General features: G+C 45.2%; 1 protein-coding gene across 4 annotated transcripts in view; it reads left to right on the top strand.

The window, feature by feature from the left end:
* The window catches only part of RNF121 (ring finger protein 121), a 40,300-nt gene extending 18,559 nt beyond the window's left edge, over positions 1–21,741 (top strand). For 2 of the 4 annotated variants that reach the window (XM_075061867.1, XM_032792759.2), the window contains exons 7-9: positions 7,932–8,065; positions 16,601–16,702; positions 18,382–21,741. In XM_075061867.1, the coding sequence (XP_074917968.1) occupies positions 7,932–8,065; positions 16,601–16,702; positions 18,382–18,502 (357 nt within the window). In that variant the 3' untranslated portion in view covers positions 18,503–21,741. Of the gene's footprint in view, positions 1–7,892; positions 8,111–8,785; positions 13,335–16,600; positions 16,703–18,381 lie in introns of those variants that run through there. The other 2 variants (XM_032792752.2, XM_075061868.1) reach the window with 2 other exon arrangements.
* The last annotated feature ends 70 nt before the right edge of the window (positions 21,742–21,811 follow it).

The raw sequence follows: 21,811 nt of genomic DNA, 5'->3' as shown, positions 1-21,811 counted from the left end.
TGATCATTCCCTTAAGAGAACTTGACTCTTGAAGACCACGATTACAGGCAGTTTCTCTTCTACATGAACTGAACAGGCCATGAAGAAATGAGTAGAGCCTGTGAGTTTCCCTCATGGATAGGTTCTGTCTAATATACTCATCTATACAAGGGCAAAGAATCCCAGTAGCCCAATAAACTTCAGTATAGCTCCCCTCTTCCAGCTTTGCCATATGCTATGTAGCAACTTAAGCAATGTGGGATGGAGTAGACCACACATCCATATAGTTCCTTTTCTTCAGGAATGTCTAATCTGTTAGTTCTTTTGGCGTATAGCTCTGTACTAAAGTTCTGTCCTCTTTTTGGAAAATGAATAGTTGTCTTTCTCCTCAGCCTCCCAGCACTAAAGCATCTATGGAGGATGCTTGGACTACTGTGGTTCTTAAGCTAGCACAAGAATCCATGGTTTTCAGGAAGTGACCTCCTACCTTCTGATCTGTTGACTCCAACGGAAGATATTCAGTTCCCATGGTGATGCCTTTAAATGTGTCTCCTTCCAACCCCTTCTCTCCATCTTTGGTACATTAACCATGTCCTTAGTTTGAAAAGAGGAAGAAAAATAAAAAAAGTCCTGGTTCCAAAGAAGAATAGTTCCCCCTTTCCAGAGTTGATCTCATGGATCACACAGTGCACTAGAGCAATTCAAATTCTTTTTAGCTGTGGCTCTCTTTGTAGTGTGAAATCCATCACTTCATGCAGCTGGCCCGAGGGCTTTTCTGTCTTAAACAACACTGTTCTTTCCGCTGGACTGGGGAATTTAATCAGCCTTGAAAAATTCTTCGTGTCTTGGGCAAGGAAACTTTTTTTTTTTTTTTTTTTTTTTTTTTTTCCGGCTGGGGCTAGTGAGTTCTCATTAGTTTCTTCCTGATAAAGGCTGCACAAGTGAACTTCTTGGGCTTGGCTTGATACGTTTTCATGGGTAGTTTTGTGAGGCTGCTGTACATCATAGAATCTTCCACTAGCTGGCACTATAGCTCTTTCTTTGTGAGAAGAATGAATCAGAGCAGCAGTGAGAAAAGGTGGGTGAAAGGGAAGACTTGATTTAAATCACTAGTCAGGAAGACTCGATTTTAGTCATGGATTTCTACATAAAAGTGCATTCTTGTTGGTTGTTACAACCTTAATATATATTCTTCAAAACTCAGAGATAGATGTAGGTTTAATTTTTAGAAGGCACACACTATACATTTTTTAAACAGTGATTTATTTTGAAAACTATTTTTCAGAATAGTTTTACAGATATATCAGAAAATGAATGATTGTTTGGTTATTTCATTGGCCAAAAGTAATTGAAGCAGATATTTATGAAGTCATTGGGAGGTGAACTATCTCAAATTCAACAGGTTCATCATTTTATATTTGGAGGATTTTTCTTGCCATGGAGAACATCACCAGACAGACATTTCAATAGTTTTATTTACGTAAAACAGCATTGTGTCTTCTGGATTTTTTCAACAGCAAACATATTATAATTTTACAAAACAAACCATATGAACTTTTGAATTTAGTTAAACATTCAAGTTTTTTGAAATCAGGTTTATTTTTTGTTAAAATTGTTCTTAAAATAGTTAAATGAAGTATTAAAAACAAATTAAATAGACTGTCAGGTCAATGTGAGAAACTTAAAATATTGACTTCTGCAGCTAACTCAGTCATCTTCACCTTCATTTTCCTGTTTGTTCATAATCTGGGGGGAAAAAAAACAAGCTTTCCTGCTTTTTTTTCAGATCCCAAACGATTTCTCAATTTGGAATGAATTAGTCTAAAGGAAGGAAATATTCTTTCTACACCAGCAGAAGAAGCTACTGCTGTTAAGTGAGATTATCACTTCAACAGTCTCTGAATCCAAGTGCTTAAGTGACTTCTACCAGTTCACTGGTGTGACTTTCTTTAAAACATCATCTGCAAACATGTATTTCTTGAACGGTTCTTATGCCCAAAATGGGTCTCTCTTACAGTCTGCTGCCATTATAGGTTTTCCATTCTAGTGAGAGAATGGTATGTTAGATTATTGATTTGATATCTATTCTGCCCCCAACAATCTTCTCTATTCATTGAACTTTTTGAAACTGCACTTTTTAGAGAGAGGAAAGGAATTGACTCTGTGTACACAAATTTGCAGAGGGACAATAGGGTTGAGGTCTGTTGTTTGTCACCTCTCTATATATATATTTATTCATTCATTTGTTTTAAAACACTTTTGCTGTTATCTCTGGAGACACAAATCCACAGTTTGAGAACTGCAAAACTAAGCATCTCTGATGGTTATGTTCTAGACTGAGCACTGAGTCCCATTGAGTAAATAGATTATTTAGGTTAATTTCTACAGAAGCCCCTGGAACTCCATAAGATTGAGTCCCTAATCCATGAACTATTGGAACTCATTTACAAAACTTTTCTTAAACATTACGTGAATATATTGTCTCTAATTCTATAGTGTACAATCCTTATTCCATCTCTGAGCTATAATGTATCTTTAGAAGGTTTTTTCCTTAAAGCATTTTATCAAAAAAAAAACAACCTAAATCAATATCTGATTTTTTTTTTTTTTTGGTTAATTTTTAAATTATTGATTTTTATCCACCCTGGTGGATGAAGTAATATCCATTATTGGACCCATTTCTCTTGCTGAAAGAGAGACTTTTGAGCTAGTCAGAGCTCTTCTTCAGATCTGAAGATTCATAGCAACAGTGACAGGCCTAGAATTGAAGCAGATCTTCTAATGCTGCTTGCCTCTCAAAATGAGGTTGGGGATGGTCAAAGAACTAACGGGTCTAGTCATCCTCCCTGGTACCTTTTGTAAAGGCTTTATCCACTAGTGGTTTGTCCAGCCTCGTTCAGAGTGGCACAGCAGTGACCATGCCATTGTCCACTTCGGGAGACCATTCCACAATCTTTGTAGATTTCAACTTTAGCAAATCTGGCTTGAAACCAACCTAAATGATCTCTCCCTTTTTGGTATTTCCACCCTACCAAAGACTTGTGGAGTTAACCGTGGTTTTACATTTGTCATCAATCATGTGTTGCTCTTCTTTGAAAGATGTAGGTAAACTAGAAGGAATTTAAATACTGAAGTGTCCAGAATTAAGCTCCTTTGTTGCCCTAACAGTTATATTATCCTACAGTCAGATCTCAAAAGCTGAACAGAACTGAGCTTGCTCAGTATTTGGATTGGAACATAAGAACTGTAGTAATGGATCAAACCAGTTCTTCTAGTCCAGTATCCTGTCTCTGCCTGTGGCCAGTACCACCTGTCTAGTGGACAAATATAGAATAACTTAACCACAGTAGGAAGCTTCTTTCTGGCCCCCATCAGTTAACGGTTGGAGTATGCCTTGAAGTCTGAGGGTTTATATCCCTTCTGGAGTCTTTTAAGCTGTCTAGTTACCCATTTACATCTCTGGTCTCTCTGAGTTCTGTCTCAATGATATTTGGTGGTGGTGAGTTGTATTAAAGCCTTTCTGTTAGTTTTACACTTGCCTTTCCGTGTGACAGGACGTCATTTGTTCTTGGATTATGAGTAAAGAGCACCCCGTGTACCTTCTGTATACAAGTCACTATTGTGTGTGCTAGCATATTGCCTCCTCATATGCAAGTATTTCTGTGTTTCTAATCACTCTTCATCGCTTCCTCTGAGCCCTGCTTCCTCTGTGACACAGGGAAGTGCTTATTTCTCTTTTTAATAAACCACAACTGGACACAGTGTTCCGCAACAGGGCATGCCGCTGATCTATAAAATGGCATCACAATCGATGTTTTCTGTTCTATTCCACACACATTCTAACATCTTGTTGGGTTTTTTCCATTGAGCAGAAGCTTACCATTGAGCTGTCCACAATGACACCTGAGTTAATTGGGAACCCAGAAACTTGTGAGTCGCTCAGCTTCTGAGACCTCCCTAAAGAACACCTGGGTTCTGCAGGGAATAGATCTGCGAACCCTAGGTAGCATTCTGCCCTCTGAGCTGGTACCAAACCAATGTTCAGCATGGTGCTAATCTGTCCTATCCTGGAGGTGCTACTCCTGAGGGTATTCTACACCAAAAAAATTAAAAATTCTATGCCAAAAAACTTAAAATTCTGCACACAGTATTTTAAAATTCTGCAAGTTTTTTTGTCAGTAAATAAATGCAGAGACTCCAGCATGGCAGTGGGGAGCACGGGCCTAATTATGTTGTAGTTTCATTTGCCTACAGTATTGAGTTCCATCTCCAATCCTAAACATGTGTTTCTTCTCAAAGGTGCTGCTCTTCAGTGTTTGGATGAAAACCCTCTCTTGTGCTGGTGTGATGTTTGTGTTTGTATTTATATTTACGAAGTGCTTTGAGGTCATGTTATGAAAGATGCTGTGGAAGAGCGAACAGGGTCCTAAAACCTCAGCTTCTCCAATGGATGATCTAATAACATGAAAACTGGCTGCAGAGTTTGGGGTCATAAGGGTCCCATATTATAAGAACCTGAGAATGGCCATAGCAGGTCAGACCAATGGTCCATCTAGCCCCGTGTCCTGTCTCTCGACAGTGACCTCTGCCAGATGCTTCAGAGGAATTGAACAGAACAGGGCAATTATCCACTGATCCATCGTCTGTCATCCAGTCCTAGCTTCTGGCAATCAGAGGCTTAGGGACACCTAGAACATGGGGTTATGTCCCAGACCATCTTGGCTCTAAAAACTAAGTCACCTTTTTGAGGTGGCCTCTAACTTTATCTGGATTAGGATCTTTGGGCTGCTCTGATAGGGCACAGGCAGCTTCCAAAGAATCTAAAGGTGGTTCTAGTCAGTGTGTTGTGCCTTTCCACTTTCCCAGATGTATATGCACAGACTCCATCCTCGGGGAGGCAGACCATTCTTCCTATCACTGCATTAGGCCTTCACACCATGAGCTCACAGAGCTAGGGAACGAAGGCTCCATCCCTTGCTTTCTGAGAAGGCCTTGCCAGACCAGGCCTGGGTTCTGATGTCAGGTAGTCATCTGTCTGTGGAGGGACAGAAAAAGACCTGAGGTGTTGCGGGTGGTGCACTGAAAAAGTCTAGCTCAGTGTGCAACCACTGAGGTTAGGATGCACGTGGAGTGGAATAAATAGTAAAATCACTGTGCAGTTGTATAAACCCGTTTTTTTGCCCTCGTGGAATAGCATGTTCAGTTGTGGGCACCTTTCTCACATAAAAGGGGTTCAGAGACATAAAAGTAGCTAGAGGCAGAGAAAGACTTCATGTAAGAGACTGAAAAGGTCAGAACGGCCTGGTTTGGAGAGGAGATAAATAAGAGGGAACAGGGTAGAGAGAAGGTAAATTGGGCACTTCTCATAATACAAGAACATGGGCACATTGATGAAACTGAAGAGCAGAACACTAAAACTGAGAGAAGGAAACATATTGTACACAGAATAGTTAACCTTTGGAACTCCCTGCCACTAAGACCAAGAGCTTTAGATATGACTAATCCTTTCTTGCTTTCTGCTAATCTGCATTTTGACTAAAGGTTAAATTTAGGAAATGATTATAAGGTTTACAAACCTCTCTCTCAAGATATGTTGGCTGCTCTCTGAGGGTGAAGAATAAACTTCAAGGGAAGACCATTGCATAATTGCTGCAGGGTTTCAAGGAAAGTGAAAGAAACAACTTGTACCCTGCTGCTGTTGGACACTAACAGTTTGCAGATTAGACAGCCCCCTGGTCTGATCCAGTCCGGCACTTCCTGTGTCGTCAAACATATTTCTGCTGTTTCGAGAACTATTCTGTGACTTGGGTTTGAATGCTTTCTCCAGAGAAAGCAAAGGCTCTAAAATGGTATTCTTGTTCCAGTCTCCCTCTTCTTTAGGGGTTAGAGACGCTGTCCGATCAGACACAGCTAAAGCGATGAACGAAGTGTGGGCTTGGTTAAAAGGCTGTGTGCTGGTTCAGGGTTTTTTTGTTTTTTGTTTAACCTGCCAACATACAGCTCAAGCTGTTATTTCATCAGCTAAAGAGTTTCAGGCCTGATTAGTGTTGGAAGGGAGACTCCCAAGGCAGCCATTCAGATACTACATCGATTGATTGGTCTCATATCAACGCCTACCTATAGCTTAAAGGGACATCCTGTGTTGATGACTCACAAGGCTGCCTTTTCCTTGAACTGATGCCCCAGCATGGTGCTAGGGGGAGCTGTGCTGCTGAAGAGGGGTCTGAGGTCTTGCTCAGACACTGGTCCTCTCCACAGAACTTGGGGTGTCTTGCCTTATTTCCTATGTGGGTGATCAGAGCTGCTCACAAACCCCATCTGCAGTTTCAGTTGGGTTTGATAACCTGCCTCACCTCTTTCCCTAAATTAAATGGCTCTTACGCCAGCATAGGGATGGCTGCCCTTCAATAGTTGCTGGGTATGGCATTTATAAAGATCATTGGCCTTCATGTTAAACCTTACCTTCAAATAGCACCTTTCTATTTTATTTTTTAACTCGGGCACTTTATATTAAATTCTAGGTTTGACCATCACTCTGCATAAGTGCCCAATTTATATTTAACTAGCCTCGATTTTTCAAAAGGGACTTTGGGCAGCGTGGTCTTTGGGTATCTAGCATGACACGTGATTTTTCAGAGAACTGGTGCTTGGCATTTTCTGATAATCATGCACCTTTAAGCTGTCTGGAGTTGGGCTCCCAAAATCACCAGTCACTTATGATCTTGGTGCCTGCACTCTATATAGAGTCTACAGTAATAATTGGTTACTGCCCATGCTTTAGGATAGGCCTGGTCAAAAACTTTCTGTCAGAAGTGTTTGATGGAAATTGCTTCTTTTTGACTAGATGAAACCTTTTCTGAAATGTGACTGGCTTCCATGGAAAACTGACCATTTTTCATCAAAATACCAAACAACCACGATATTTTGATTCCAAAATGCCACTGTGGTGCCTCATGCTTCCGTTCACCTCAAAATCCAGCTGAGGAGCCCAGCCCATAATCTCCCCAATACACCGCAGACGTTGCACTACCTCCCTTCACCGACAGGAGAGACCATGGTGCTTCATGGGAGATGTAATCTGACCAGTGAGCATGAGCTATACAGGAGAATCCCAACTAGCCGTTGGGGCACTGCAGTGGCATTTCAGAATCAAAATATTTTGGGGGTTTTAGGTTTTCTTTTTTCCCCCAATTCTACCTGCTGCTAGAAGAGAGCAGCCATGTTCTGACCAGCTCCAATGGCAATAGTGCTTGGCCTGAGGGGACCCCAGTGTGGTGTTTCTGGCAGGGAGGGTGTAACTGAGGTGGGTGACTAACCGTGTGCCTGCAGCCTCCCCATTTCCTACAGTAACAGTCTCTAGGACAAGGGTTCTCACAACCCATTTTTTGTTGGTGGCGGCTCTCACAGATTTTCCTAAAATACTTAATTAACGTAGGAAAAAAATATGCACATGTACGTGTCCAAATAAAATTATTGTAACTTATTTATGTAGGATTTTTTTTGCAGAGTCAACAATAAAAATGTCCAGTTGTATTTTTGTGCCCCTGGTCCCGACTGCTTCCCCTCTCCATTGTCTCGAGCTCCCTTCTGCTGCCTCCCACCCCAGGCTCACCCAACTCCTTGCCTCTTGACCAGGGTGCCTAGTAAGGCCAGACCTGCTGAAGCCCGGAGCCAGAGCCCCATGGCTGGAGTAGTGCAGGGTGTCTGAAGTCCACCCCTGAAGCCCCATGGCAGGGTGGGGGGGCTGAACCAGGGGACAGGGGCTAAAGCTAGAAATTCATATTCCCAGATCCTTGCTGTGACCACTGGATCACTCACTCTGCCAGTTAAACTGTAATCTTGCCACAGACTCCTTTAGCTTGAACTGTAGAGGAGCAGGACTTTCAGAGTGAATGCACATTAATTCTGACTAGTTCTTGTCTTGTGTTGTCCCCTCCCACCATCCTATTCAGTTTTACAGCGCATCGGGAATGCCAACAAAGCACCTTTCTGACAGCGTCTGCGCCGTGTGTGGCCAACAGATCTTTGTAGATGTTAACGAAGAAGGGATCATAGAGAACACATACAGGCTTTCCTGCAATCATGTGTATCCTTTTCTCTTCCTGGAGCAGCTGGAGAGCTAGCATCTCAGGTAGCCTGCTACCCACTGTGGGTCACTGTTGGAATCTCAGAATTACTATTTGGGTAACTTCATTCTACTTCCTTGAATTCTCCCTTTCCTGACTTCATGTCTCTATAAAAAGAACAAACCTGAACCAGTTGCGTGGCAGCAGCTGTCTTCTGAAGTGGCTGCATTTCAGGAATGGGTTAGCTATGGAGGAGCATACATATTTTCCAGGAATTGCTTCCCTCTGTCTCTGCTTTAGGAGCAGGCACAGTGTAAGTTTGCCTAGAACCAGAAAGCTGAGTCACTAAGGGATTTGCCAGTGGAAGTGAGAACCTTCCACCTCTGGGTCACCAGTTCTCGTTGTCAGCTTGGGCTGGTTTAGAAGGTCATTGTCATCTGATTGTGTGGTCATCTATGGAAAACAAATTTGGTCTTGGTCCAGTTCTTAGTGGATAAGTGTCCACACTATCAAAACAGGCATTAAGAGATCCTCATTGTTGATGCCCTTTGTCCAGAAGCCAAAGTTTGGGAATAGCCATTCAGCCAATAGAGGTTGTTCCTCAAGGCAGGTCTGAAGAGACTTGTTGGAGGAGCTTGCACTGTTGTTTCTTCCTGTATTTTGATTTTTCTTGGGCGGCGGGGGCTTGTTCTACTTGCTTCTGTCATGATTAAGTTTTGCTTTGTGTGCATCCGATGTAGGTGGTGATTGAGGAAATCTTCAGAACGCACAGATCAGATCGAAATCACTGTGGTTTTCAGAGCGCATCTTATTTTGCAGGTAGTTAACCACACAGTTTCCCAGTGATGCTGGGCTTCCTGGTCCCATGATGAGACACTTTGTGCGGCTGTCTCTACTAAAGGTCTTCTGGGTTTTCTGCTGATGGCACAATTAAAAGCCTGACCTGCTGCTTAGATTACCTAGCACATGTTGACCTGAACTTGATGAGTTAGTTGTTATGGTTCACCACTGATCACATCTAACTAGACGATTTATAGGTTCTTATCCAATTCAGACTACAGGTTTCAAGAACACAGAGAGTTCTATAGCGGGAGAGGACTCTCGAGGTGCCTGCAAAACCACACTGAGAACAATACCAAAGTGACACAAACTTTGAGATTAACAAAAGAATAATAAATGTTATGAAACTTATAACTGCAAAACAGTAAAAGAATTCCAAAACTCCTGGTGGTAATATTCCTATTGTAAGTACCTTACCTTAACATACTCACATCCTTCCTTGAGGACCTGGTAATAGGAGATGAAGGACCAGCCTCACTCCTGTCATGCCCCATAACACGATGATGCTGGCTTCCCCAATAGTTAGAAATGTTGAGTAGTTATGCTATAATGCACAAGCTGAGCGTGATAGAAGATACTCTATAGAATATAGGAGAACAAAGACTAAAGAAAGAGCTAAAAACTAAAAGAGTGAGCTCAAAGAGAGCTAGAAGAAAAGCTTAAAGGCTGCTAAATAGAAAGAAGCTAGAAGAGCACTCCAGACTTCTTCCGTACAAGGTACTTTATAGGACCCTGACACTGTAATTCAGACCCAACCTACTATACCCAAATCTTATTTCTGTACCCTAAAATTTATGGGTACTCTTATCCTATAGGTTAGTGGATTGACACTTAATTTCTATATATTAATAAGGATTATCTCACTCCAAAAACTGCCAGCCTAGGCGCTCTTGGCGACTTCCAAGTTGTGGTATACCCTGTAGTTACCAACTGGTTGTAGACGCCAGATAAGCCTGTTCAGTGTTGTGTATAGTTCCTCCCTTTGGTTCCCCAAAGTTCAGGGCCCACTCCTATCTGTGCCAAAGGTTATCAGTCTTTATGCTGACTTACTCTTAACTGATTATACTTTTAGCTATATAGCAGATTTTACTGATATACAGGCCGGTAGGCTTCTTGCTTTTCAGTAAAACATCTTATTAGGAAACACATGCCTCAACACAATCCTAAATTCAAATAAATTAATACTGGTAAAATATAAGAATGAAATGGATTAATTCAGGAAAAGAAACATTATTTGATATGGCTGGCTGGATTAGTAGGATATAATAGCTAGCATAGTAATCCTATGGGCTACAGCAGTGGTTCTCAACCTATTTATTATTGTGGGCTGCATCCTATACTACGTGTATGGCCCTGAGGATGTCACATGGGCTGCAAGTGGCCCATGGGCCACAGTTGAGAACCATTGACCTAAAGCCAAAGTGTCTAAACTTGGCCCTAAATAAGGACCACATTGAAAACACGTCTGATACTATGGGCTGCACTTGCCTTTAAGGCTATAATCACCGTTTTGAATAAATGACTCTTCATCATAAGCTGAGCAGTTTGGGAAGGATCTAGGCCACCGTTTCTCAAATGTGGCCACCAAGGTCTTTTCTTGCTACCACATCCACCTGGGCAGTGATTGGGGGAGGCAAAGCAGTGTTCCCTCCCCCAGGGCCACCAGCAGGGGTTGGACCCTGCCATGCACACTTCCCCCAAGATGCACATGCTGGAGGAGCAGGCAGCTAGTGAGTTCCCCACATTCCTGGGGACAGTAGGGTTGGGCTCCAGCCCTGGGGTCGCGAGCAGCAGGCTCTGGCCATGGAGCTCCAACCCTTGGCTACAAGGCTCCTCACCCATTGTCCCTGGCCCCCACTGCCTCCGCCAGCCTGTCATGCTACCGGCACTCATAGGTATCTTCAAGACACCACTGGCTTCCTGAGGAAAGTACAATCCATCAGTGATCTTCCAGAAAACACCATCCTGGCCACTATGGATATAGAAGCCCTCAATACCAATATTCTACACAAAGATGGACTACAAGCCGCCAGGAACAGTATCCCTGATACCACCATGGCAAACCTGGTGGCTGAACTTTGTGACTTTGTCCTCACCCACAACGATTTCACATTTTGGGGACACTCTGTACCTTCAAGTCAGCAGCACTGCTATGGGTACCTGCATGGCCTCACAGTATGCCAACATTTTTATGGCTAACTTAGAACAATGCTTCCTCAGCACTCATGCCCTGATGCCCCTACTCTACTTGTGCTACACCGATGACATCTTCATCATCTGGACCCATGGAAAAGAAGCCCTTGAGGAATTCTACAATGATATCAACAATTTCCATCCACCATCACCTTCAGCCTGGACCAATCCACACAAGAAAGCCACTTTCTGGACACTACAGTACTAATAAGCAATGGTCACATAAACACCATCTTATACCGGAAACCTTCTGACCACTATACTTACCTACATGCCTCCAGCTTTCATCCAGAACACATCACATGATCCATTGGCTACAGCCAAGCTCTAAGATACAACCGCATTTGCTCCAATCCCTCAGACAGAGACAAACACCTACAAGATCTCTATCAAGCATTCTTAAAACTACAGTACCCACCTGCTGAAGTGAAGAAACAGATTGACAGAGCCAGAAGAGTACCCAGAAGTCACCTACTATAGGACAAGCCCAACAAAGTAAGTAATAGAATTCCACTAGCCGTCACCTTCAGCCCCCAACTGAAACCTCTCCAGCATGTCATCAAGGATCTACAACCTATTCTGAAGGACAATCCCTCACTCTCACAGATCTTGGGAGACGGGCCAGTCCTCGCTTACAGACAACCCCCCAACCTGAAGCAAATACCAGCAACCACACAACAAAAACACTAACCCTGGAACCAATCCCTGCTACAAACTCCAGTGTCAACTCTGTCTGCATATCTATTCAGGGGACACCATCATAGGATTTAATCACATCAGCCACACCATCAGGGGCTCTTTCGCCTGCACATCTACCAATGTAATATATGCCATCATGTGCCAGCTATGCCCCTCTGCCATGTACATTGGCCAAACAGGACAGTCTCTACGCAAAAGAATAAATGGACACAAATCAGACGTCAAGAATTATAACATTCAAAAACCAGTTGGAGAACACTTCAGCTTCCTTGGCCACTCAATTACAGACCTAAAAGTCACAATTCTTCAACAAAAAAACTTCAAAAACAGACTCCAACGAGAAACTTCAGAACTGGATTTAATTTGTAAATTGGACACCATTAAATTAAGCTTGAATAAAACTGGGAGTGGATAGGTCATTACACAAACTAAAAGTTATTTCCTCATGGTAATTTTTTCCCCTACTACTTCTCATACCTTCTTGTCAACTTTTGGAAATGGGCCATCCTGATTATCACTTGTAGGGAGGTGCCCTGGCTCCCCGCCGTGCCTGAGGGGGACAAGCCAGAACAGGTGCCTCAGTGGGCAGAGCCACCACCGCCTGTCCCCGCCCCCCGGAACTCAAGGGGCGGGACAGGAAGTATAAAAGCCCGGCCCCAGCGCTCAGTTGGGAGCAGGCTGCCGAAGAAGACAGACGTTGAGGCCCGAGCTCCCGCTGGGCCCAGCCTGCCCTGTGCTCACTACCCGGAGGAAAGCTGGCCGGAGCTGCCCTGCACTTGCTACCCGGAGGAGCTGCCGGAGCATCCCACCACCCAGTATCCAGAGGAACCCATGGTCTGGGACCCGCCGGACAACGCCAGTGGAGGACAGGTACCTGGAGAGGGGGAAACTGGAAGTAGCCCGCGGGGAGCCGACCCCAGTCTGGCTCCAGGGGACTTTGAACCAATGTCAGTGTGTTGCAGCGAGGATTCCCTGCTGACTGCAGCGATCCCTTGCCGCTGCTAGGGCCCCGGGCTGGGACGCAGTGGAGTGGGAGGGCCTGCGTCCCCCCGGGTGGCAGATTCCCCCTCCCCTTGGCCTGAGGAGGCCTTCTGTATAGACTCACTGTTAGATACTGTGTTTGCTCAGCCCCTTGCTGAAGGAGCTGAGCCTGAACGGCTTACTGTCCCACCCTGCTCAAGGGCCTGGGCTTATAGACTTTGTGCTTACCTGCCTGCTGGAGGGCCGGGACTCTGCCTTGTTTACAGACCCTTTTATTCCCTCAGCCCCTGCCGAGGAGTTCGGACTCCACAAACTGCTGTGTGTAGGGAGGCGCCCTGGCTCCCTGGCGTGCCTGAGGGGGACGAGCCCCAGCACGACCGGCTTACATCACTACAAAAGTTGTTTTCTCCTGTTGATAATAGCCCACTTAATTGATTAGTCTCGTTAGATTTGGTATGGCAACCTTCATTTTTCTGTGTGTGTGTGTGATCTTCCTACTGTCTTTTCCACTCCATGCATCTGATGAAGTGGGTTTTAGCCTACCAAAGCTTATGCCCAAATAAATGTATCAGTGTCTAAGGTGCCACAAGTGCTCTTCATTCTTTTTGCCGATACAGACTAACATGGCCATCACTCTGAAAGATAAAAATGTCACTGGCCTAGATTATCAGATCTTTGAGGCTGGGATGGCCCAGTACAATGGGGTTTTGGTCAAGGACCAGGCCTCTGAGATGCTACCATAATGCAAATAAAAACATCCTGAAGCTTGCAGACTGTAGCCGATATTTTGTATCAGTACAGTGCATCCTCCTCAATTTTACAGCACTTAATCTGAGAGTAGGTTGAATCTTCTGAGGATTTACAGGTGAGTTTATTAGTTTGAGTTAAAAATAAGACTGGAATCTCTACAGTTTTGAGGGAGGCTTTTTAATACTTCTAGCAAATAAGGTATTGGGTTCTGAGAACACTTCAATCTCCCTGGACACTCAATAACAGACTTAAAAGTGGCCATTCTTCAACAAAAAAAATTTCAAAAACACACTCCAACGAGAAACTGCAGAACTGGAATTGCTTTGCAAATGGGACACCAAACAAATTAGGCCTTAATAAAGACTGGGAGGAGATGGGTCACTGCAAAAACTAATTTCCCCCTGCTGATACTCGCACCTTCTTGTCAACTGTTTGAAATGGGCCACCTTGATTGCATTGGCCTCATTAGCACTACAAAGTGAATTTTCCCTCCCTTGGTATTCACTCCTTTTTGTCAGCTGTTGAGAATAGGCCACTTCTACCTTAACTGAATTGGCTCGTTAGCAATGACCCCCCACTTGGTAAGGCAACTTTTCATGTGCTGTGTATTTATACCTGCCTACTGTATTTTCCACTCCGTGCATCTGATGAAGTGCGTTTTAGCCCACAGAAGCTTACGCCCAAATAAACGTGTTAGTCTCTAAGGTGCCACTAGATCTCCTCGTCATTTTTATCTTGGTTCATGGGACATCCCTACAATACTGTGTGTCCTTCTGCCTTGCTCTCTACCTGTCTCTACCTCTCCTCCTCTCACCCCCTCATTTTTCTTTTCCCTGTGTTCTCAAACTCCACCTCCTCCTATCCTGCCGCCCTCCTTCTGCCCTGACTGTTTTTCATGCTCTTACATGTCTACAAGTCACCTGTGCCTCTCCTATTAACTGCTAGTTACAGCAGTTCTATTCTTAGCCCTGTCTTCCCTATCATCTCACCTACCTTCCATTCCCTGCTTCTTTCTAACCTTATTCCCATCACTTCCTTGCTCAAACTGAAAAACAATACTGCCATCAAGATATGCAAATACCTAGGGCTTAAATTCTCATATAGTATTTCCCAGAGCCCTGCACACAACCCCCACCAGGGCTCTGCTCTGGACAGCTCTGACTGAATTTAAGCCCTGCAAATACCGCACAATCTTTCTGGAATCCTCATCTTTTTTTACCCTTTCTCTCTATATACTGCTTGTTCTCACTTCGTGTCATGTCTTAATTCAATTGTAAGTTTCAATGAGCATGGACTACAGATGTTATTTGTTCTTTGAAGTGCATGATATGCATAAGCAGTATGGTGAACAATGGGTAAGCAAGAAGCAGTGTTCTAGAACTCAGTCATTAGAAGGTGGTGGTAGTGGGAGGTTTCAGCTACCCAGAGGCGTGGTGGGATGTTGCACGTAAGCTCAAGCTGAACAGGACATTTGAGTCATCATGGGTGTTGAAATGTGGAAACAAAAGCAGATACTACAAGGAAGCAAGCAGCCCTTGACTTAATTTGGAGGTACATACGATGTAATTAGTGATGTGGAAGTAGATGGTGTCTGTCATTAGTGACCACAGACTTACTGCAGTTGATATTGGACCAAAAATTAGAAGGAAAAGAGAAATAAAGGATTTCTTAATGGAAATTTTATATTTGTGTGATGGGATGGAAACAGATTATGGCATAGACAGCAATCTGACCCTGAGTGACAGTTGCCAAGGTGACCATATATTTTTCCTGCTCTAACTTTCTTTTTGAATTTAATCTTGAACTTCTAGAAATGTGGGTTGTTAGTCATGGTTAGAATTTCCCCGGAGTATGATCATGTGCTCATGAAACCATGACAAGAGGGGTGGCCCAAGTGCTAGTCAGGCAGACTTAGAACCAGTTGATGGAGTCAACAAAATAGAAGATAAGGGTGCATCAGTAGATATAATTGGGACTTTTTAAAATCTTTTGATAAAATCCCTCAAGAATCTGTTAAAGAATCGATGTTGTAGGGTAAGAGGCAGAAGGCTGTAATGGTCTGGAATCTGGCTCAGAGAGTAGCAGGAATACCTAGTCAACTTCCAACATGGTGGGAGAGGCCAATTAGGTGCCCCAAGGAGCCATAGTAGAATCAGGATTTTGTTTTATCTTCCAGCTGTCTCCTGCCTCATTAACTACACTCCTTCCAAGCCAGGTGGTGGGAGCTGCTTCCTCTTGAGAAGGGCCAATCTGTACTCCACTCTGCTTCCATGGCCCACTGGGGATAGTAGTTGGCGGTTCCTTCGCGGAGCTGTGAGCATGCGGGTGAACCTGGCGCAGTTCACAAGCTCCTGTTGTGTCAGGTCCACACAGTATGGGTTTCACAGCTAGTTGCTAGACAGCAGAGGAATGTGGAGATTTGGGAATAATGGGCTCGATTCTAGGTTTGAGAGGGGAGCATTCTGTAGTGGTTACAGACCCTTCTGCTCCTGGCCCTCCAACCTGTCTGTATTGCCGGTTCCATCCATGCTCAGCCTTAATTTCATCCTGAATGATTTAGGTCTGGTGTAATTATAAGCAACAGAAAACAGAGTTACAATGAAAACTGTTGGGCAGCCTTGACTATATGCGTCGACCTGCACCACCTGTAACCATCAAGTCATAGTGACTGTCCCACTATCTATCTCACCGTTAAACCTGTCTTGTATGCCAAATCCTGATGGATTTACTGGCCAGGTTTATGTTCTTGATTCTGCCGGTGACTTGGCTACTCAGGTGGCACTGTTATCTCCTAGGGGAGGGTGATGTGAACAGTAGAGCACGCCTGCCCCAGGAGTGAGATCAGTGCATAGCAGCAAGTCTAAATTCATGCCAAATTATTTCCCATGTATAAATGTGGCTGCCAAAATGTATTTAAGTAGACTGAACACATACGTGGCTGCTCGTGCAGGTCTCAATGGCTTCATCTGTGATTAGAGCAGCAACTTGTGTATCTGGGTGTGCTGAGTTCTAATCCCAGTATTCCTGCTCTTTGCTGTGTTTTTTTTCACCCCTCGCCCCAGAGCAGCTTCCCTTAACTCGTCACCCTTCAGATTCCATGAGTTCTGCATCCGAGGCTGGTGTATCGTTGGGAAGAAACAGACGTGTCCATACTGCAAAGAGAAGGTGGATCTCAAGAGAATGTTTAGTAACCCGTATCCTTTTCTGGTCTTGGGACCAAATCCTAGCAACTTCGTCTCTTTTGTTTGCCTTGCACCCTAAAGGTGATCTGCAAACTTAACTGTGCTGGAGATGGGCAGGGAGGGTTGGGTCTCCTTGCTTCTAATCCCAGCTCTTCCACTGATTCCCTGGCTCACTCTCGGCAATGGCAAAACTCCCATTTACTTCAGTGGGGAGCAGGGATCCAGTCCCTTAACCGTGAAGGTGGCACGGGGTGGAAGAATGAGCATACTTGACAGTAAGGAAGCCTCAAACTCTAATCCCAGCCCTGCCAGTAACTTGTATGGCCTTGGACATGACGCTTCCCTGCCCTTCATCCCCCATCTGTAACTGTGATGCTTCTCTCACTCCATCACAGGGGTTGGGGGGAGGACTGGGTAACCTTTACCAAGTGCTTCAAAATAAAGCCCTGTGTAAGGGGGACCGGGGATATGTTTCTCCACCTCAGTTTTGCTTTCCCTGTCTTAAGCATCAACTTTCGATACTCCCCTCTCCCCCGTTGCATGCCAAGGGACATACTGGCCATGGCTTCCTGCCCCTCCCCCCTCATTGGCCTAGGATGGCAAACTGTGGCCAGTGGGAGCCGCGATCGGCCGAACCTGCCGACGCAGCAAGTAAACAAACTGGCCGAGCCCGCCAGGGTGCTTACTTTGGTGAGCTGCGTGCCAGAGGTTGCCGACACCTGCTCTAAAAGATCCTACCCCCCTCAATGTAAACCTGTTACCACATCCCTGCTGCAGGCTGCTCAGAGGAATGAGGCAAGTACTTCTCTTCTCTCCTCTTCCCCCCCCCCCCCCCCCCCCCCCCGGCAGTCAGTGCTTGTGCTTAGCTTTTATTCTGGCAGGTAAGAGTTAGGGGAATTTTATGTCTGGCTTGACTTGGTAAACGGCCTCATCTTAGCAGATCAGCTATACGTGGGCTATTGGCTGCTTGCTGTAATGTCAGGTTTTGACTGCTTGTTCCTAGTACCATTTGTGGCTGCAAAGCTGAGTTGAAAGAGGGCAAGATTCTAATCATACCCTCCTCAGAACAGTGCCTAAGGGTATTCTACACTACCCAGCCTATCGCTACCCAGCCGTGTAGCATAGCTCCTTATGGGGTGAAGACCTCTCCCCAGTACTTTCCTTGTCGTTCTCCAGCCCAGAAACCGTTCCTCTGTCCCCAGGCTCCCATTTTACCACTGAGCTGTGGGGTGGGGATACACCTCAGCACTATTCTGAATGCCATTGCCAGGGGCTAGTGCCAGGCCAGCGACTCCATCAGCAGGGCACAGAAGGTCGCTGTCCTGGACACACAAGAAGGGTTACCAAGGGTGATGCTAGACCCTAGCCCTGCTCTTCTCCCCCACTGGCACGGCTTACCCTGAGCCCGTAGCCCACGGAAATGAAAGCCCAGCTGTATGACCCCCGCATTGGAAAGCTCATCTCTGTGTGCTGTTATCTCTGGTTATCATCCTGATACTGTGTGGTAGGTCCATTTCCTCTAACCTTTCTGCCATAACCTATAATTCTGCCATCTTCAAGTCAGAAGTGCAAACAGGGCTGCATGCAGAAGGCTTCAGCTAGGTAAGACACCTGCCCGCAGCCTTCCAAGCCAGCCCCATGTTTCTCTCTGCTTCCCTGTTTTGCTGCTTTAACTCTTTTTCTGCGTACAGCTGGGAAAGGCCTCACGTCATGTACGGGCAGCTGCTCGACTGGCTACGCTATCTGGTGGCCTGGCAACCCGTTATCATTGGACTGGTACAAGGTATCAACTACATCCTGGGGCTGGAATAAATCCTGAGCGGCCAGCGAGCTGTGGACATCACAGCAGGACTTCGACAGCAGTGGTGGAGGGCAGCAGCTGGCCAGGAAGGCTTGCTTGTATCATTCACCTCTCAGAATCTTCCACGCCCACAACACATCTCCGGGGACTAAGGGAAAGACTTGGCACTGGCCAGCTCCCAGCAAAACGGGTTTATGCTGGGGTGGGGGAACGGTATTCTTTTTTAAAACAATTATTTTAATGAGCATATTTAAAACTTTATATTGCAGATTAAAAAGGAAATTAATGTTTGTCCCACTTCCCTCCAACCACCTCTCCACTGAGTTGTCTTATTCCCCTAGAACAAAGAAAGCCAAGCTGGTTTTGGAAGCTAGCAGAGACCTCTCTCAGAAACCCACGGCAGCTTGCTAGGTACCTTCCCACCTCCTCTGGCTAAATCAGATCTCTCACCACTTGCTCTAGTCTCTTCTTCACAGCAGTTGCCAGCGACTCTGCTGTAAGCTGGTGGCAGAGGGCTCCTGTGGCCCTTGATCGCTGGAAAAGCCACCTGGATTCCCCCGTAGTCAGGGCAGGATTCTGAAAGAGTAAATGCAGTTAACCAGAGAAAAGGCGCCTGCTGCGAGCGAAGCTCAGAACTGTGCTGTTGGAGGCATGAGACCTAGGCCTTAACAACTCATGCCCTGTCAAATGCATCTACATGCAGAACGACCTAGGAATCCACCTGTAGTTAGCGCTGCCCAGGAGAACAGATGCAGAGCGCTGGGCCCATGACTAAGGGGCTCACTGCAAACGTGGAATGCAGTCAGGTAGCCGACTACAGCGAAGGAGGGTAACGTCACAGCCTGCATTGTATGTTCAGTGCACAAGGGAGAGACTACACCTGGGGCGTGCACCTGCCTCCAGTGCACAACACTAAGGGAAGAAGGAGGGCGTACTCACCTCCCGACCTGGCGAGCCAGGAACTAAACTGAGGAACCCGCATGTCTGACCTCTGTTATGGACACAGTCTAGGGGGCAAGCCACATCTGTCTGCACTCTTCCATTTTTTGGAACGTTCAGGCTGTCACATTTTTCGATGGCAGTGTATTTTCTACCCGCTGCGGAGACCTGGCCCGGTTTGGATTGCCCCCCTCGTCTCCTACTGTCATCCCAAAAAGGGGATGGCTGCTCGGGTTTGTTTGCTTTTCCCAACAGCTCAGAACAGACAAACCTACTTAAGGGATAAGTGTCAAATTGTCTCATTTTTTGAGCTTTCCCTGAATGAGGCTGGAGGGGAAAACCTATTTGATGTGTTGAAATCCAAACATCCTACCAAAGAGCGTTTAAAGAGATGTTCTCCTCTTCTTTAGGAGGACAGCAGAACCTTGTTTCAGGCTGCCAGGGGCGCCCACTAGGGGCAACTGCCTTTTACTATTTGGCAAGTTTAATAAAAGGCTTTATCGATATGTTCTGTTCACATAAGGCCAGATGATGACTCTTCTTCACTAGCTAACTCAGCAGTCCCATTGAATTCAAGGGAACCCTTTGTGGTGTAATGCACTACACATCTTGAGTCAGGGGGTCAGAATTGGGCCCTGACTGACAAGTTTCACTTTACCAGCATGTTGTGACGCGTGAGTTACAGATTGTAAAAGCAGCAGTGTCTTAGTAACAGGAGACCTTGCTGCAAGCGTTGACTCAGTCTCAGACGGGGATGAGGTGGCCACTCCTTGTGCATGGCACACAGTGAGTGAACTTCGACTGAAGCTTGCCTTACGGCATAGAGATGAGCTCATGATTTAAAGTGACATTTTCAGGAAACACAGTTCAAGCATCTTCCTGCCACATTGACTTTCTGTGAAAGCCTGGGCATGCTCAGTGCGCAGCCCAGGAGTTGTGTTTGGTGGGCTTTCATGTTAACTTCCCCAGTACATGAATACGCTTGCAAGGTATACCAACAAATCTGATGTCTGCTGGGAAAAAAGCTACATACATTATTTGTGGTCGTTACAATCCCTGTCCCTCTCTTTAAATTCTATAAAGAAATAGTTAACGTTGTCGCCAAGTGTATGAATAATAAGGAACAAAGGAGCTGGGTGCAGCAATCTGATTGCAATACAGCCGCAGGAATGCTCTACAGAGGGATCTGCTAGATCTGTGGGGCCAGGTCTTTGGAAGCATCTCTGGAACAAAAACTTTGACATATGTTGGAGAATAGGGACGTGGACAGCAGTCCTTGGATGTATCCCATCTGCCTATGCTCCACAGCCCAACTTTGCAGTTCTCAAGGCAGCATGTGACCGGTTGTGGCAACGTGAGGTCCTGGCTTATTATGGTTGTTTAAGGCTCTGTGAATGAGCTCTGCCATCTTCCACTTCGTTTTTACCGTGACACATTTGCAAAGTGTTGATGCTCGCAAGCATGTCTTTCAGTGACCAGAGAGTTAGGAAGTCAATCATCCAGGCCTGTGGAGGGCTGCACATCTTTCTGTACTAGGTGGCTCTCAGTAGATAGCACAATGTTCTGATTGATCAATGGTTCTTTGCCACATGGTTCCCCAGGCTAATAATCATTCCCATAAGCCTGGCAGTGTCAGGAGAAGCGAAGGATGGTGCCGAAGGACTGAGGTACATTGGCAGATCTAGGCGGAGGTCCCAGGATCAGCAGAAGCATGGGCAGGCACAAGGGTTATTGAGGTGCATGGGCAGGGTTCTTGGGGAGAATGTTCTACTCAGACCACTGTTACTCCTTCGTGGACGCTAAGTTAATTCCAGATTGGTTCTTATTGTTACATGGGCTGCATATTTAACTTACTCCATGCACATACTGTATATATCAGTAGAGCACTTCCACAGATGTTTGTTCTAACAGACATACTGTGGGGTTTTTAAAACAAAATAGTTTCTAAATCTGCCCATTGAACATGGATGTATTGTTACTTCTGGGGGCAGGGAAACCAGATGAGTTCAAATTGGGGTGAGCAAAATTTGTGTCTGTCAGTGACTGTCAGACCTTACGGTGTGGAAAGAAGGGAAGTCCGGGAGCGCTGAAGCAGATCTCCCTCTGAACAAAAGCCATGTTTTTCCCCAACCTCTTGGTGAGTGCTCTGAAGCAACGTTAACTGTATCTTTTATGTGCTCTGGAAGAAATCAGACCTGACTGTAACCCTATTCACCTTTGATTCGAGGTTTTATTTATTTTTATTTTTTAAAGTAAAATCTCAACCCTGGAAATTCTGTGCCAAAAACCAAAATAGAGTCCTTGATAGTGAGTAGTGCTGTGTTTTTGTTTTTGTTGTTGTTTCTGTTCAAAGTTCAGGCAATGATAGGCCTTTGGATTGA

Source organism: Chelonoidis abingdonii, chromosome 1, assembly GCF_003597395.2.
Source record: "Chelonoidis abingdonii isolate Lonesome George chromosome 1, CheloAbing_2.0, whole genome shotgun sequence".
Lineage (NCBI taxonomy): Eukaryota > Metazoa > Chordata > Testudines > Testudinidae > Chelonoidis > Chelonoidis abingdonii.
This window is presented reverse-complemented; position numbering and strand designations above follow the sequence as displayed.